This window comes from Podarcis tiliguerta, assembly GCF_965153285.1.
Source record: "Podarcis tiliguerta genome assembly, chromosome: 13".
In the NCBI taxonomy this organism is placed as follows: Eukaryota; Metazoa; Chordata; class Lepidosauria; order Squamata; family Lacertidae; genus Podarcis; species Podarcis tiliguerta.
In genome coordinates this window covers 15,151,152-15,168,737 of record NC_139546.1, presented here as the reverse complement: position 1 = coordinate 15,168,737, position 17,586 = coordinate 15,151,152, and the positions used below count along the sequence as shown (strand labels likewise).

The 17,586-nt window shown below is 47.7% G+C and overlaps 1 protein-coding gene across 8 annotated transcripts in view; it reads right to left on the bottom strand.

The window, feature by feature from the left end:
• The window catches only part of LOC310661417 (uncharacterized protein), a 122,396-nt gene that overhangs the window by 18,269 nt on the left and 86,541 nt on the right, over positions 1-17,586 (bottom strand). For all 8 annotated transcript variants that reach the window (XM_083407347.1, XM_083407349.1, XM_083407348.1 and 5 more), the window contains 12 exons: positions 14,976-15,080; positions 13,111-13,173; positions 11,656-11,760; positions 10,322-10,393; positions 9,808-9,912; positions 8,110-8,178; positions 6,308-6,412; positions 5,344-5,412; positions 3,834-3,938; positions 2,225-2,293; positions 1,841-1,942; positions 861-923 (listed from right to left, as the gene is read on the bottom strand). In XM_083407347.1, the coding sequence (XP_083263473.1) occupies positions 861-923; positions 1,841-1,942; positions 2,225-2,293; positions 3,834-3,938; positions 5,344-5,412; positions 6,308-6,412; positions 8,110-8,178; positions 9,808-9,912; positions 10,322-10,393; positions 11,656-11,760; positions 13,111-13,173; positions 14,976-15,080 (1,032 nt within the window). The remainder of the gene's footprint in view (positions 1-860; positions 924-1,840; positions 1,943-2,224; positions 2,294-3,833; positions 3,939-5,343; positions 5,413-6,307; positions 6,413-8,109; positions 8,179-9,807; positions 9,913-10,321; positions 10,394-11,655; positions 11,761-13,110; positions 13,174-14,975; positions 15,081-17,586) is intronic.

Sequence of the window (17,586 nt, the reverse complement as noted above, 5' to 3'; positions counted from 1 at the left end):
CTCAGCGTCTCGTTGGCTTGGTCACCCCCGAACTTGCTTCTGCAGCAGAAGAGCCCACTGTGGCACTCAGACCGACGGGCGGGCTCTTCCCTGAACTCAACTCTCGGGCCCTAGACTCTCAGCCTTGTGCCCCTGAGAACCTGGCACCCGGGTGCCCCACACCTCTAGTGCCTATGGGAAAGATGGCCTTGAACATACAGTGGTGCCCCGCAAGACGAATGCCTCGCAAGACGGAAAACCCGCTAGACGAAAGGGTTTTCCGTTTTGGAGGTGCTTCGCAAAACAAATTTGCTATGGGCTTTCTTCGCAAGACGAAAATGCCTTGCGATTCCTGGGGTTTTTCCCCCCTCCCCCCCCTTTTCCCAAGCCCCTAAGCCGCTTAACAGCTGTTAGCTTAGCCGCTTGACAGCTGATGGCTAAGCCGCCTAACAGCTGATCTAAGCCGCTTATCAGCTGATCTAAGCCGCTAATAGCCTTTTAGCAGCTAATCCGCTAATCCCTTAAGCCTTTAATAGCCGCTAATAGCCTTTTAGCAGCTAATCCGCTAATCCCTTAAACCTTTAATAGCCGCTAATAGCCGCTAAACCGTTAATAGCGCTAATAGTGCTAATCCGCTAATGGGCTTGCTTCGCAAGATGAAAAAAACCGCAAGACGAAGAGACTGGCGGAACGGATTCTTTTCGTCTTGCGAGGCACCACTGTACTCTGGCTAGAAGGAAGAGAGGTGGTGGTGAGGAGCCATGGCACCATAGCTGGGAGAAGAACACTTGGGGTCAAGGCAGACCCACCTTAAGGGCCTGGGTGGGTTAAAAAGCTTGCAAGTCTTAATCTGGAAGATAGCCATGAAGGTTAAAACTCACCCTGAATACTGGGGAGGTCTTGAATGGCCCACATGAAGTCTTTCATATTCACAGTACCATCCTCTGTAAGGCAAAAAGATTAGCTGGGATGGGAAAGAGAGACCCACGCTGAATTTGTATCCCATGCTGAAAGAGAGACCCCCACCCTATCCCTGGATGAATTCTCATATTGATTCATATGCTGTCGGCACCTCGGTTTTCGAGCGTCTCAGAAGCCGAACGTTTTGGTTTTTGAACACCAAAACCCAGAAGTAATTGCTTCCAATTTCCAACGCTTTTCGGAAGTCAAATGGCTTCCGCTGCATGTTTTTCAATTTTCTCCATGGACTTTGGAGAACGCCCTCTGTACTTTGGTGGTCGAATGTTTCGGAAGTCAAACGGTCTTCCGGAACTGATTACGTTCGACAACCGAGGTACCACTGTATTTCTATCCCTGGAAGATGAAAGCAGTTGTGAGAAAATATGGGAGAATTGCAATTTGATGGTGATGCTGACCACATGGGGACCTTCCATAAACGTCCATGAGCGAGAAAAGGCAGTTACACATGAAAAGCACCCTGGAAGCGTCCTAATTGGAAGGAGGATGGGCAGTGAGTGGCTGATTATTCCACCCCCCGTCCCTGGGCTTTATGTAGTCCCCACCCTGCAAAAATTCAAAGCACCTTCTCTGAGTTCCTTTTCCAAACATGGGAGAAAAAGATGATGAAGATACATTTCCCCCCCTGTGGGTGAAAAGCAGCCCAGCGAGGAGAATTTTGAGTTGAAAAAAATGAACAGGGGGAAAGGGCTATATAGTCCAGCCTCCCTCCTTTCTACCATACCGATTCACAGCCTGATCCTGGCTGCTTCGGGTTGCAAAAGTTAAAAAGAATGTGAACATGGAATATGTATACAGCTTGAGCATCAGGTGCGAAGCATTGGTGGCACTGAGGACTATTCAAGGACATGATCCAATGGTGAACCCAGGGATGCATACTCACTATTGATTGTCCTTTTGATAGCCTCCTGAACTTCCATCTGAGTTAAGCGAAGCCCCATCGCACCCAGGATAGAATCCAGTTTGCTGACATCCACCATTTTGCCTTGAACAGAAGGGGAGGGAAGACTCAGGAGCAATTCGTATCCATCACTTCCATTGTAAAGTTAATTCCAGATATTTCCCATGTTATTCATGAAACGTAGTTTGGTCCAAAGGCTCCTCCCTATCTCCACTTTGAGGCTCCAGAATGTCAGAAGAGCGCTTTATTTATTTATTTATTTATTTATTGTCATGAACCATGTGCACAGAATAAAGATTGGTGTTTTTAATAATAATTTCTTAACCATTGTAACCACCCATCAATCAATATTATGGTTCAGCTCACCAGTCTGCTGGCTTGACAAGACCGAATGCACCCCTCTCTTAAATGTTTCCACGTCCACCGTCCCATCCGCTGCAAGGAACAAAAAGAAGTTGTGAACGAGACGCAAAAGTGCTAAGCGGCTCGGAAGGCGGCGGCAGCTGGAGCCAGAAAAGCAGTTTCACCACTGCTTTGGCAGAGACAGCTCTCATGCTCAACCCACCTTCTTAACATGCCAATGTGAGGGGCACGAATTGGGCCAAAAACTCTTCTCCTCCCCCAGTGGCACATATATTAGTCCCAAAGCCTTAATATCTATCGCTGGGTTTCCCAAACTTGGGTCTCCAGCTGTTTTTGGACTACAATTCCCATTTGTCTCTGACCACCGGTCCTACTAGCTAGGGATGATGGGAGTTGTAGTTCAAAGCAGCTGGAGACACACTTTTCAGAAACCCTGACCTATCTGAATAAACAACAAGCGGACATGCCTATGCATAATTAAAAAAATTGTCCTAAGAATAACCAGTTTTAAAAGCCAACAAAAAAACCAAGAGACCAAAGCAGACAGGATAGGGATCAAGCAACTGGCAGGGTCTTGAGTTGCAACCCTCTGAGAATCTTTGCAACCCCCACAAGTTGCCAGCTTAGGGGCAAAAAAGAGCTGTGGTAGGAGTGGCATCATTAGCAACAGTCCACCTGGAGGGGTTTGGAGCACTGACTATTCTATTTCTTATTTTTTTTCTTCCCAAAAGGCTACCTGCTGACCAGGGAGAGAGAGTCACAAGGAAGTCCTCTACCCCATATTTTGACTTGGCACAGGTGAAGATCAAATACTCTGCCACTATGAATAAAAATCGGTGCTTCTGTATATTTTTCATAGTTTTTACCTGGAGGTGGGTAGCAGGGAGTGGGGAACCTGTGCCCCCTCAATCAGCTCTAGCCACCATGGCCAATGGTCAGAGATGATGAGCCTTGCAGCCCAAGTACATCTAAGGAATACGACTTCCCTCCTGTTTCAGAGTGGTGTCCTTCATGTTGTGTGTCTCCCATGCTCCTGCCCAGAAGCCACTGTTAACCATTGTTGTTTTTGTACATGAGGATTAAACTATAATCCTCATAACCCACTGGCTTGAGAGCCAGTGTGGTGTAGTGGTTAAGAGCGGTAGTCTCCTAATCTGGGGAACCGGGTTTGCATCTCCGCTCCTCCACTTGCAGCTGCTGGGTGACCTTGGGCCAGTCACACTTCCTTGAAGTCTCTCAGCCCCACTCACCTCACAGAGTGTTTGTTGTGGGGGAGGAAGGGAAAGGAGAATGTTAGCCGCTTTGAGACTCCTTAAAGGGAGTGAAAGGCGGGATATCAAATCCAAACTCTTCTTCTTCTTCTTCTATATGTAATGCAGATTTTGAAGGATGCACCCACAGCTATTTTGGGTTGTCCCCTCAGGTTCATTTTGCCATGTGCCTTTGAGCGGTGGCTGCAGCACAAGTAATTTGACTGCTCCCCCAACCTTTCATAAATAAAACTGATCAGAAGAGTTGCCTTGCTGAATTAAATCAAGCTCGTCTAGCATTCAGCAGCAGCCAGATATAAAGAATCAAAGAACCAACCAACCAAAGAATCAAAGAAACCAACCGTCAATCGGAGTACATTTCAACGCCTCATACAGCTGCTTGTTGGTCAACTGGATGCCCATTTCATCCAAGACTTCCTCCAAGTTTTCGATAGCAACCCTCTTCTCTGCAAAAGAGGCGACAGTGTTGGCAACAACCTTTTGCTGAACGCCCAAAGAATTGTGCAAAACGTGCTCAAGGTCACTGCCCTCGCAGTGCAATGCTCTCCTCAAAAGGGTTGAGATTTTGTGAGTGTCCCATATAACTACTCAGAGGGTGCACATGAAGAGACAGCATGGGAATGCAGCAGAGGACCTCTGCAGGTCCTGGCAGGGTGTCTTTTCCTGCCGGGAACCTGAACTACCAGGTCCAAAATCCCCAGCAGGAAACTAACACTATGTGCATCATTTCTACCAGGGAGAAAGCCCCACAAAGGTCAAGGTGGGACTTCTCCCTGGCAGAAATGATGTGCATAGTGTCCGTTTCCCTCCGGGGATTCTGGGGCTGCTAGTCACAGAATTCTAGAATCTTAGAATCATGGTCCAACCCCCTTCCCAACACAGGAAATCCAGGGCTAGAGCTGTCCAGAAGCCTCTGCTTGAAGACTTCCACCAAGAGAGAAATGAAGGAGGAGCAAAGAGAGACAAGATGAAGGAGCCTCAAGTTGCTAGGTAGGTAAGGTAAAGGACCCCTGGACGGTTAAGTCCAATCAAAGGTGAACATGGGGTTTTGGCGTTCATCTCACTTTCAGGCCTAGGGAACCGTGTTTGTCCAGACAGCTTTCCAGATCATGTGGCCAGCATGACTAAACTGCTTCTGGCGCAATGGAACACCATGACATAAACCAGAGCGCATGGAAACGCTGTTTACCTTCCCACCGCAATGGTACCTATTTATCTACTTGCACTGGTGTGCTTTCGAACTGCTAGGTTGGCAGGAGCTGGGACAGAGCAATGGGAGCTCACCCCATTGCAGGGATTTGAACCGCCAACCTTCTTATTGGCAAGCCCAAGAGGCTCAGTGGTTTAGACCACAGCGCCACCTGCGTCCCATGCTGGGGAAGGCCCTAGGGGAAGAGAAGGCTTCAGGAACTATGGGAAGACAGGGACCTTTAGTCCTCGCAACTGTCTCATTGGGGCAACATCTACTGCAGAGAATTACTGGGCTCATTAGACCTGAGCTGTTTTGTTTCTTTGAATAACTTCACTGGCACCTTGCGAGTTATTACTCACCTGTCCCTGACAATGATTGTATTCATTTTTCCTCAAGACAGAAATGTATTACAGCCTACAGTCTCACATCTGTGACCAGTTCCCACATGCCTTTGAACTGCTTGAATATTCAGCACTCAATGGCTCATATCTGAATGTTGGAATCAACTCTACTGAGCAGAACTATGTCTAGGGTGATATGAAAACTGTACCACATATAGAGTCCACATATAGAACAGTAACCTATTGGTATGTCCAGACCGCCCCCCCCCTCAAACAATGGATTTGTTAGTGTGATTGGTTTTAAGGCTCTCAACTTACTTGTTGATGACAACCCTCGGAGTGCTTGGATTTCTTTGAGACATTCACTGAGGTTTACAGTTCCATCCTCTGTAATGTAGAGAAAAAGAAACAGCAATAGACTGGTCCCATAGCCACTGTCATCATTTAAATGATGTCCCTGAAAACATCACAGACACTTTGGGTGGTCAAGAACATGGCAGCATGGCTGTTGTCCAGGACTGGCCACTGGAGAATATTACACTGCTTTTTGAAAGAGGTTCACTAGCTTTTAGGCTAAAAATTCACTGTTCTGAGGCTAACCTTTAGTGTACACATCTGAGGAGATGTGTACTCTTGTTTGTGATTTAAGACCAGATGTGCAAATCTGCCTCCTAGCATAGGAAGATTAAACCCTACAATGGAAAAAGTACTTAATGGTTGGGTGCAAGTTGCCTTGTGAGTCTTTTTATACGGTCAGTTCTCTCAGAATGAAACCCCACAGTCTGGGCATCAGATACTCTGCATATTGTTTCATATGTTATAAAAGGTAAAGGTAAAGGTACCCCTGCCCGTACGGGCCAATCGTGTCTGACTCTAGGGTTGTGCGCCCATCTCACTTAAGAGGCTGGGGGCCAGCGCTGTCCGAAGATACTTCTGGGTCACGTGGCCAGCGTGACAAGCTGCATCTGGCGAGCCAGCGCAGCACACGGAAACACCATTTACCTTCCCGCTAGTAAGCGGTCCCTATTTATCTACTTGCACCCGGGGGTGCTTTCGAATTGCTAGGTTGGCAGGCCCTGGGACCGAGCAATGGGAGCGCACCCCGTCGCGGGGCTTCGAACCACCGACCTGGCGATCGGCAAGTCCTAGGCGCTGAAGTTTTACCCACAGCGCCAACCCGCGTCCCTTTTCATATGTTATAGGGCTGCTTTATTTGTTGTTAGCTGCTTTGGGCACCACTGTATGGAAAATAGGGATAAGTATTTGAATAATAAATACTGACCTTTCACATCCACATTGGCCAAGACTTCCTGGAGCTCTTTGTCACTCAAAAAGAAGCCCTTGCGGGCCAGAATGGATCCAAGATCCAGAACAGAAATTTCTTCTTCTGGAGGGCAAAGGGGGAATGGAGTCAGTGAGGGGATGGATAGACAAGAGAACACTCAAATTCACAAAACACTAAAACCAGGGTTTGTTTAACAAACCACAAGATAATCCTGAGTTGTCCCACAGATTATCAAACAAACAATGGCTTATTTCTCCAGTCTTTGCTTTGTTTTCTAGTTTTACCAAAGGGGTTGTAGACTATGAAGCAGCACAAACGCAGGACGAAAGGGAGAAACACAGTCCATTAACCCTTCTCAAAGCTATTTAATAGTTTTCTGGGTTGTTATGGCCTGTATAGATTGTTTTTTAGCCGTTTCCTTTTTCCAGCTCCCCTCTATAGGAATCCACTCTTTCACTTTAACCTTTCTCTTTCCAAATAGCATTGCCTTCATATCCTTTCTTTTCACCCAAATTTATCAAAATACAAAAAGGAGGGATCATGATTAGAAGTGGAGGGAAGGGAAGATTATTTAACCCTTTTCCTGCACACTGATCCCAATGAAAATCCCTCCCGCCACAGGATTTTATTTGGATAACAGATGTAGAAGTAGGATTACTTTCCACATGCAGCTTAAATCAGAACACCAAAGATGGAGTGCTACCAAAGCATCCATTTCCAGAAGCATTCTTCCAGAGTGGCATTTAGATCTCTCTCTCTGTATTGTGGCTCTTCCCTACTAAATGAGAACCCAATCATTCACTGCGTTTGCATATAACTCTAAACTATGGTTTATTAAACCACGGTTTAGCTTTGTGAGTGAACTCTGCCCTGCAACTTAACTATGGTTTGTTTATTGTCAGCAAATCATGATCTTAAACCATAGTTAAAACAAAAGCAAAGATAAATTCAGAGCAGTTTTTCCAATATAGCAAAAGGGAGCGGATCACATTTTGGAAGGATAACAAATAAGCCAAGATAATTGTGCAATATCAGCCTAGATTCTATGTGAACAGGGCCGGATTTAGGTTTGATGAGGCCCATAGCTACTGAATGTAATGGGGCCCTTTATATGTCCAGCTGTCCTTTGTCAACAACAAATTGTCACTGTTTTGGTATTGAATATATGCTATATGGTAATTAATGGACCTAATAGGTATCTAAAGCCATTTGCACATGCAGAATGTAGGCACCCTATATATAGAAATGAGCAAACCAGTGATATTTTAGGGAGCAGGCTAGCAGGCAGGGCCCATTACTTACATCATAGGGGCCTACACATCACTAAACACTGTTGCTCTATGTAGGTTTTATTTTATTGGTTTTTTTATCTTATATTTTGGAAATGTACATCCAGGTTTTTTTCCCTTTAAATTTTTTTGGGGCCCCCAAGAGAGTGGGACCCTAAGCTACAGCCTGTTTAGCTTATACGTAAATCCAGCAATGTATGTGAAGCACACCCAGAGGGCTGGAAGGTGACAATAGGACCTAGAGGTGCTACAGTGTCTTCAAGTCTACATGAGTGTAGGTTTTGTGGCAAAATCAGTAGACGAGAATAAATAAAAACTGATGTTTCATTGTGTGCCTTACGCAGTTGTTCCCATCCAGATCTACGTGCAAGACTCATGAGCTAAACACTGATATTTTACAGGATCTCAAAATTCTGACTCCAAAACACATGGAGCACAAAAAGCAAGCATTTTTCTGTGGTGTGGCCCTTCCCCTCTCACAGTACATTCTCAAACATCTTATCGACTCACCGCTCTGACGATGTTGTTGGCTCTTTCTCACCTGTTTCATAAATTCTTCCAGGTTCACTTTCCCTTCAGCTGATGGAAAAAGATCTCAGAATCAGAAGGAGACCTCGCTCCCCAACAAGGCTCCAAACATGGGCAGATAATAGGGTGCCCTGAGCAAAAACAAAATTTGCCCCACCCCCCTCTAAATCTTTATTATTTTCGCAATAATTCCTTTTAGTATGCAGTTGCTTTTTATGGATCTTCTCAGTAGGTATCTGTACACATTTTTTTATTACGATTATGATTATTATTTTGCGCCCCCTCTGCTTGGCACCCTGGAGGGGGGCGGCGGACCACTTGCACTGCCCTAATTCCAGCACCGCTCCAAATTTAAATGGAGACCGGCAAACATGTTGGGAGAGCATAGCTGTCAACTGTTCCCTTTTCTTAAGGGAAATTCCCTTATTCCGAATAAGATTCCTCACAAGAAAAGGGGAAAGTTGACAGCTACAGTGGTGCCCCGCAAGACGAATGCCTCGCAAGACGGAAAACCCGCAAGACGAAAGGGTTTTGCGTCTGCAGAGGTGCTTCGCAAGACGAATTTCCCTATGGGCTTGCTTCGCAAGACGAAAATTGACGAAAATTTTCGGTTTTCCCCCCCGCTCCAAAACCCCTTTTTCTGAATCGCTAAGCTGCTAAAAGCATTTTAGCAGCAAAACCGCTAATCCCCCAAGCCTTAAAAAGCCGTTTTTAGCCCTTAAAATGTCAATAGCGCTAATAGCGCTACTCCGTCAATGGGCTTGCTTCGCAAGACGAAAAAACCGCAAGACGAAAAGACTCGCGGAACGGATTCTTTTCGTCTTGCAAGGCACCACTGTATGTGGGGGAGAGGTCCATCAATCAGAAAATCTCAGTTCCAGTCCTTGTGGGTTCAGATAAAAAGCTGAAAACGGCACCTTAAATTCCAACATATCTACATTTTTTTTAAAAAAGAAGAAAGCCCCAGTAAATAGTCATGTATTCACCTTTCCTTAAGAAAGTAAAGGGGCATGATGAATTTATGGGCCTAGAGTTTATTTCTCTAGTTGCCGGGATATGTTCCCTGACATATGTATTTGTATCGTGCTTCAAATGATAGTCTGTATTTTTCGAAATTGCCAGTTACGAGAAACTGATTCCTTCACATTCTAGGCACATTCCCTCCTTAGTACCTACTCCTCTAGCACAGAGATAAACTCTGGCTGTGGGTCAATCTTGGCCCACCGGGGAGTCTGAGTTGGCCCCTGAAGCCATTCCCCCCCCAAAAAAAAACCCCACACCCAACCTCTCCATCAGCTGACATCACCAGGTGATGTCACCTGAAGGACAGGATGGCAGGGTTCAGTCCTGCTGGAGTCTGCTTTGCCAACGCACTCTAAGCCAGTAGAACTGAACCTTCTACTCCTTTGCTGGCAAGCAGTCCTGGGTTCAATCCTGCAGGGGTGCTGCTTTGCCAGCGCATTCCTTGAGAGGAATGCAGTGGTAAAGCAGAACTCCTGCAGCCAGCAGGATCGCGCTCTGCTCAGCAGTGCATTCCCTGCACATTTTCATTCCTATGCCTGTTACAGAACCGTTGACTTTCAGATTGCAGGGTTTTTCCGGTGTGGGATGCCAGACCACCCGAGTTTCCAAATTATCATGGCCGTTTCACAGAACTCCTTTCCCGAAGCCCATACTGACCATCCACCGGGGCATTTTTTAACGCTTCCTGGAACTCTTCTTCTGCGAGTTGGATGCCTTCAATGGCCAGAACTTTGCCTAGGTCCTGAACGTCCACCATTTCTCCTGCAATTGGGTGCAGAACAGATTGGAATGGCATGGGGGCAGATCCTACATACGTCAGTCACAGAAAGATATTAGCAAGCCGGCTGGTAACCTCTGTTCTGTTGCAGATCCCCTGCGTACAGAGGAAAACTCTGGGCGTTTTTTAAAAAAAATAATTAAAAAATGCTTTAGTGTACTGTATTTTGATTGTTACTCTTTCACTACACTTAAGCCATTATAGGAATGGTTTGAAATATAAAAAATCCTTCTGGGATGGTACAGAGGAGCAGGAAAAGAGACAGACGAGCAAGCAGTGAGCAGGGTGTCCTACAGTGGGGAGAAATTGCCTGCCCATTTCTGAAGAGAAATAAGGAGATGCTGCCATATTTAAAACGTCCATTTCAAACCCCACCCCCTCAGTTCAACTCACCTTCATGCGTGGGAGATGGCTGCGTCAGACGGACGTCCCTCACTACTTCCTTCGAGCTCAGGCTGTCATCAGCTGCAAACAACATGGCCGCCCACATAGGCCATGAGAGTTGCCTCACCCTTATGACAGTACATTTTTCGGTTCACGTTCTAAGCCAAAACATTTTACCTCAGGTTTCTGGAGAGGACGATTTACATGGTGTGGGAGCAGGGCTTTCCCCCCCCTTCTTTTTTTTAAGCCGGAACTTGCCAGAACTCAGTTCTGGCACCTCTCAGGTGGGCGCCATTGTTCATGGTGAGTTACGGCTCCTTCCCCCCCCAGAAAAATAGCACTAGTTGGGAGTGAAATAAGAACGAGAAGTGCTACTGAGTCAGGTTAAAGGTTCATCTTGTCCCTTGCTGTGTTCTCATGGCGGCCCACCAGACGCCTATGGGAAGCCCACAAGCCAGGAAATGAGTGTCGCAGCAACACTCTGCTCACTTGCGATTTCCCGGCAACTGGAGGTAGAACGTAACTGTTTTGACAAGTCGCCATCTATAGTCTTGATTATTTATTTATTTATTTATTTTCTCAAATCCTTTATTATTTTATTCACATAATATACATCCTTCACAGCAAACAACTCCAAAATATGCGGACAACTCCAAAATAAAATCACATGTAACAAAACCATAAGTCTCATCAGTGGCGTAGTGTGGGGGGTGCAGGGGGGGCCGGCCGCACCGGCGCAACATCTGGGGGTTAGGGTTAGGGGGCGCAAATCCACGGGTTAGGGGGCGCAAATTACTTGCCTTGCCCCGGGTGCTGACAACCCACGCTACGCCACTGAGTCTCATGTTTTCATTTACACTGATCTCCTCTCCGATACTTTTACTTGATATTTCTTGCTGCTTTCTGCTTTCCTTATAGAATCTTTATAAAAATCTATAGTCTTATCCTCCATGAATATGTCTAATGCTTTTTCAAAGCCAGTCCAGGTTGGAGGCCATCAGCCTATCTCATGGAAAGTTTTAAGTGACAGGAAAAATTGCTTCCGAGTCACGATAGTTTGATACACCACCTTGTTATATTTTCTTTGAAAGTGTGGTTTAGAACTATTTAAACCAACAGAGAAACAAAGCCCATTATGTGCCTGTTTTGCTCCCAAACAATTCTTAGCTCTCTAGACACGGGGGATAAATGTTTTTTTTTTTGGGGGGGGAGTACATTAAATGCAAACTCAGAATGGCTGCATAAATGTCTGTTTCCTTCCTGATACACGCATCTTTGCTGATGGACATTTCTCCAAAATGTAGGCCCTAAATGCCCTGTAAACCTCCTCACATACAACTTACCACCAGGACTGCTGCCTGTTAAATCTTTCTTCCCTTGTTCTTCGGAAAGGAGGCTGCTTTTCTGCTCTGAGGTGGGACTCAAGGTATCACTCTCGGCCGCGATCCCTTGGTTCAATTAGCAGGAATTAGTCAGCTACAATGATCCATGTTCTGTACTTCGCAGGCTATACTATTGCACTAGAAAGCCTCTCCTCCTCCAAGAGGGGAGGTGTTGTGGGCGGGACGCGATTTCTGCATCACGCAGGGGGCGTTATGCCCCCTGCCCCACTCACCTGGCTGGCGCACCACGCCCACAGGTAAGCACCCAACCGGGCGGCTTGGAGGGGGCGTGGTTTGCAGTTTAAGATACTGCTGCGCCAGCCATTCCGCCTCATTTTCCACCTTCTCGTCGCGAGTCACCCACCCTCCACTCCCTTAGAGCTTAGGGCTTAGTTTTTCCCTTGACCTTGCTATGGACCTTAGGTTGGTCGCTCAGGTTGCCCAGGGGGCCTGGTAGGAATTTTTCCATCTGGCATTAGGCCTTTTGGTTTTTTCGCCTACCTCGTAGCAATCGTCACAACTTTCTTGGTATTGGCGGTGAGGTTAGGCATTGGAATGTGTTGTTGGTGTGTGGAAGGGCTAGGCGCGGCCATCGCCTACCCCTTCAAATATGGGTATTCCGTTAAAGGAATCCGGCGGTCGTGGATCCTGTCCGATGCCTGTGTGGCGGGGGGCCATGGCACGACCCTCGGTGACATCAGGGAGGAGCTTATAGTTGTATTAGCATCAACAGGCTCCACCTTCTGGTGAATAAACCCCCTTTGGGCTCACCCCTCTCCGAGTGGGTGGAGTCAATCTGTCGTGGTCCAATGCCTAAGCCAATACCTTCTCACTTGCTGTAATCAATAAAAGTTGTGGCCTTTTCTTGCCCATTAACCATATACTCTGTGTCTGTGTGTCTTCATTCCACAAAGCGGGGATCGGGTCCTTGAACCACAACAGGCTTATAAAAAATAGCTTAACCAGGTGCCCCTCCGGTGAATAAGAATTTGACCTGGGTGACTAGACAAGAACATCAACTATTTTTTTTGGACACAAAAGACTAACATGGGGGCAATGCAGGAGGGGTTTGAGCTGGTAAGTGGTGGACTTTTGTGAACAGCAATCACTGAAAGTGCTTTTAAAGCACATCCACTCCATTCCACCCAAATCCTGGGAGCTGTAGTTTACCCCTTCCCTCGCAGAGCTACAATTCCCAGGCCCCTTCAGTTCCTAGGTTCTTTGATGAGATACCATGTGCTTTAAATATATGTCGTGCACACAGCCTCACTTGCAGGGCTGAGCCAGCGAGGCAATTCTTACGTTCCGTTACAAAATTGTTAATCTTGTGCCTGAGGTGCACGGAGCTGTACAGAAACTGGTGATTATCCTCCAGCCCACCACCATTAAAAAGCCCCAGAGACTCATCTTCCGTACCTGCTTTCAGCTGCACATTCTTCACCCCTTCCATGAACTCATTCAGGTTAACTTTGCCATCACCTGGAAGACAAGATGGGGGAAGAGGACGGCTCAACTGGGCCGGGAAGCAGAAGTGCAATTATTTTGCAAAGGGCGTTACTAGGAGCTGTAAAGGTAAAGGGACCCCTGACAATTAGGTCCAGTCGTGACCGACTCTGGGGTTGCGGCGCTCATCTTGCTTTATTGGCCGAGGGAGCCGGCGTACAGCTTCCGGGTCATGTGGCCAGCATGATTAAGCTTCTTCTTCTGGAGAACCAGAGCAGCGCACGGAAACACCGTTTACCTTCCCGCTGGAAGGTATTTATCTACTTGCACTTTGACGTGCTTTCGAACTGCTAGGTTGGCAGGAGCAGGGACCGAGCAACGGGAGCTCACCCCGTCACGGGGATTCAAACCGCCGACCTTCTGATCGGCAAGTCGTAAGCTCTGTGGTTTAACCCACAGCGCCGAGCTGAGCAGAATGCAAATAAACTGCACAGTCTGCATCCAGGCAGGCAAGACAGAGATGCAGCAGGGAGGAGACAGAGAAGTGAGAGATTGCCTGAGTGGTGGAGAGGTAGGGCATACTTGACACATGCATATACTTGAGATATGTGTATTATAAGATACAATAGAAATTTCAAGATCTGGGATGGGATGTTTCTCAAGCACAAATGACCCATGATGCTCCATTGCCTGCATTCCCCCCCAACATGCTTTATCACAGAGGCAGCAATCTTGGGCTAAGGACCAATGGGACATGCTTAACCCTTCTGCCTTCCACCATTCCCCATTTAATATTGCCTGCTTATGTGTTACAGTTCAACCTGGGGTGGAGGGGGGAAGATGCAGGTACTTGTATATTTTCCTTCATCGGGTGAAAAGTAGCTGGGGGAATTTTGAGGAGGAAGTAGGTCAGAGTGGGGAAAGCTAAGAAGCCCTAACCCCTCTGAAACTCAAAACCTCCCTAGGGCTGCTTTTCATTACAGAGGTACATCTGATTACGTCCTTAATTTGTTCCGGAGGTCCATTCTTAACCTGAAACTAATCCATTGTGCTGTGCAAGCGTGGGTTCGAATCCCACCTTCGTCGCCAGTGAAATATACTCAGAGTCGCAACGTGATTTCATGCCCTTTATTCAGCTCATAGTGGTGAGGAGGAATGAATGAAAGTCCCCTCAAAGTATCTGCTTTATATACATTATTTACACAATGGGCTGCACATGATTGGCTAATTCCGGAATTCTACTGTAAGCCAATCAGGTTGTGGATTCACTTCTATCTGGAGCATGATTGGGTGGTTCCTGCCAACCAATCATACTGCTGCATTGTTCTAGGACGAATCAGACTGCTGCATTCTGAATCCTATTGTTCTAGGACCAATCAGACTGCTGCCTTTTGGATCCTATTCTAGGACCAATCAGACTGCTGCAGTTTGGATCCTATTCAACTCAGTACATAACAGTTCTTAACCTGAAGCACCACTTTAGCTAATGGGTCCTCCCACTGCTACTGCGCTGCCGGAGCACGATTTCTGTTCACATCCTGAAGCAAAGTTCTTAACCCGAGGTACTATTTCTGGGTTAGCGGAGTCTATAACCTGAAACGTGTGTAACCTGAAGCGTCTGTAACCCGAGGTCCCACTGTATTGCTTTTAAACAGGGGGAGAAATGTTACTTATTCGTCTTACACAACTGTATTGAGTGTCATGTGGGCCTCAGCCAGAGTTTGTGAGATCACCCAAAAGGAGCTGAAAGGGCAATGTGCATTTTCTTCCTGAACTGGCTACTCTTAATCTGTTTTACTTCCAAGAGGGGTGGGAGAGCAAGCGCTTTAAAGACTTACCATCCACAGTTGTAGATTTCAGAGCTTCTTGGAGCTCATCGTCTGTTAGCTGAATGCTCATGGTGGCCAGAATAGCATTCAGGTTATCGACAGGAACTCGATCCTCTGTGAGAGAAATGATAAACGTGGAAACATTTACAGGGCCTTGGAATTCCCTGCTTGGTAACAAAGCTTCGAACGCTGCTGGGGATTGTGTGCACTCCACGCAATAAACACAAATTCAGAAAATTAGAAATCTGTATCAAGAAGAATAGAATTCCATGAGCTGCGCAAAGTGCCAAAATGCATGCATTTTTTTCTTGTATGGCATGGTGCAGAATTAAAACTGCTAGAACGTTTTGCAAAGCTAAGCAGGGTCTGGGATGGTTTCAACGTTGGATGGGGGACCGCATGTTGACATTCCTGCATCGTGGATGCTTGTTCCAGATGACCCTCACGGTCACTTCCAACTCTGCAATTCTATGGTTCTATTTATTGTGCACTTTTTGCTGATTTGCATAATAATGGTTTTACAGAACATGGGGGTACAAGGAGTCATGCAGAACATTGATGTCCCTCTCTATGACCCCCTAGACATCTTATTCAGCCGCTTTCTGAAATGTCCGCATCTGATGGTGTCAGGGGTTCAGGAGCAGAGTCACAGGAGAGGGAGGAAACGGAGAGCGAGGGGGAGGAGTCTGAAGGAAATGTCAGCGACGACAGTAGTCCGAGGTCTCTGAGTCTCTCCAGTGACTCGGAGGATTCACAGAAAGGGGCCCCCATGGTCAGGGCAAGGGGAGTGCCCAGGGGGACACCTCGGGAAGAAGGGGCCAGAGGGGACTCAGAGAGTAGCAGCTGGAAATCCGGACCAGCGTCCCCCCCAGAGTGCAGTAGGGGGGAGGAGTCCAAGGCATCGGGATCAGGGAGCGCGCAGGCAGAGGGAGAACGTGAGGCAGGAGTGACCACACCCTCGTCAGGGAGCGAGGAAACGGTCATCCGGAAAGTTAAACGCGCGCGCGCGCCAAGTTCAAATGTACAGGAGGGCGGCAAGGTGGGCAGCCCGGGTAGGGAGCCAGGTCCTAAAGCCCGCCGAAGAGAGGGGGAGGAGTCAGAGGGGTCAAGCTCTGCGTCAGAAGAGTCCAGGAGGAATGAGACCCCGGGGGGTAGTAAGACCCAGAGGAAGAGAGAGAGAAGGAAGAGGTGGAGTAAGATTAGAGTCTTAAACTGGTGCACAGGGGGCGGAGACCCAGACAGAGCTTCGCCGGTCTAAAGTCCAGACGTAGAGCTGGGACGCTGAGACTTGTAAATGGAGACTATTCTTCAATAAAGACTTTGATACTGTACTATCGGCTAGCGTTGGTCCTTGGTGAGCTGGGACCCGGAGCCAGCTCTGACAGTAAGCTCTGTCTGCTCCCCACAGGCCCTATGACTGCAAGATTGACCTCCTGCCAGGAGCGACGCTGCCAGCCGGGAAACTGTATTCCATGTCTGAGGACGAGCTGCAGGAGCTCAAGGAGTTCATAGACCTCAACTTGAAGCGCGGTTTCATCCGGGAGTCGAAGGCAGCGGGGGGCAGTCCTGTATTCTTTGTGAAGAAAAGGGACACGCCCCAAAAGAGGCTTGTAGTTGATTTCAGGCTCTTAAATGCCAAGACCAAGCCCACGGCCTTTCCCATGCCCAAGATAGATGACCTGCTGGCAACGGTGAGGAAAGGACGCGTTTTTACAAAATTGGATCTGCGAGGGGCGTACAACCTGATTCGCATACGGGAAGGAGACGAGTGGAAGACTGCCATGTTCACGCCCCTGGGCACATATGAATACAGAGTTATGCCCTTCGGTTTACAAAATGGCGCCCACTGTTTTCAAGCCTTCATGCATCACGTCCTGGCGGGTCTCCTCTACAAGACATGCGTCTGCTTCCTGGACGACATCCTGATATTCTCAGAATCTGAAGAGACCCACGAAGGTGACGTCAAGGAAGTTCTGCAGAGACTGCAGGAGCATCGGCTGTATGCCAAGCTGGAGAAGTGCCAGTTCGACAGGAAGGAGGTGGATTTCCTGGGCTACAAGCTGTCGGACAAGGGGCTTGCCATGGACAGCGCCAAGGTTCGCGCAGTGTTGGACTGGAAGAGCCCGCGCAATCGGAAGGAGGTCCAGCGGTTTGTGGGGTTCGCCAACTTTTACCGCAAGTTCATCAAGGGGTTCGCGATGCAGACGGCGGCCATTACCGACACGCTCAGCTCTAAGAAGAAGAAGTTCATCTGGACGGAGCAAGCGGAGCAGTCCTTTCAGAACCTTAAGCGTCTCTTCTCGTCCGAAGGGCAGCTACTGCATGTGAATCCCAGCAAACCGATGAGGGTTGAAACAGACGCCTCAGACAGAGCCGTGGGCGCCGTACTGTTGCAGGAGGACCCGCATGGGGACTGGAGACCGTGTGCCTTCTACTCCAGGAAGCTCAGCAAGTCGGAGCAGAACTACACCATCTGGGACAGGGAGTTGCTGGCCATTCATGCAGCATTCAAGGCGTGGCGGCACTTCCTCGTCGGGGCCAAACACACAGTGCAGGTTCGCACGGATCATAAGAACCTGGAGTACTGGCGCACGGCAAGGTTCCTGAACCAGCGGCACAT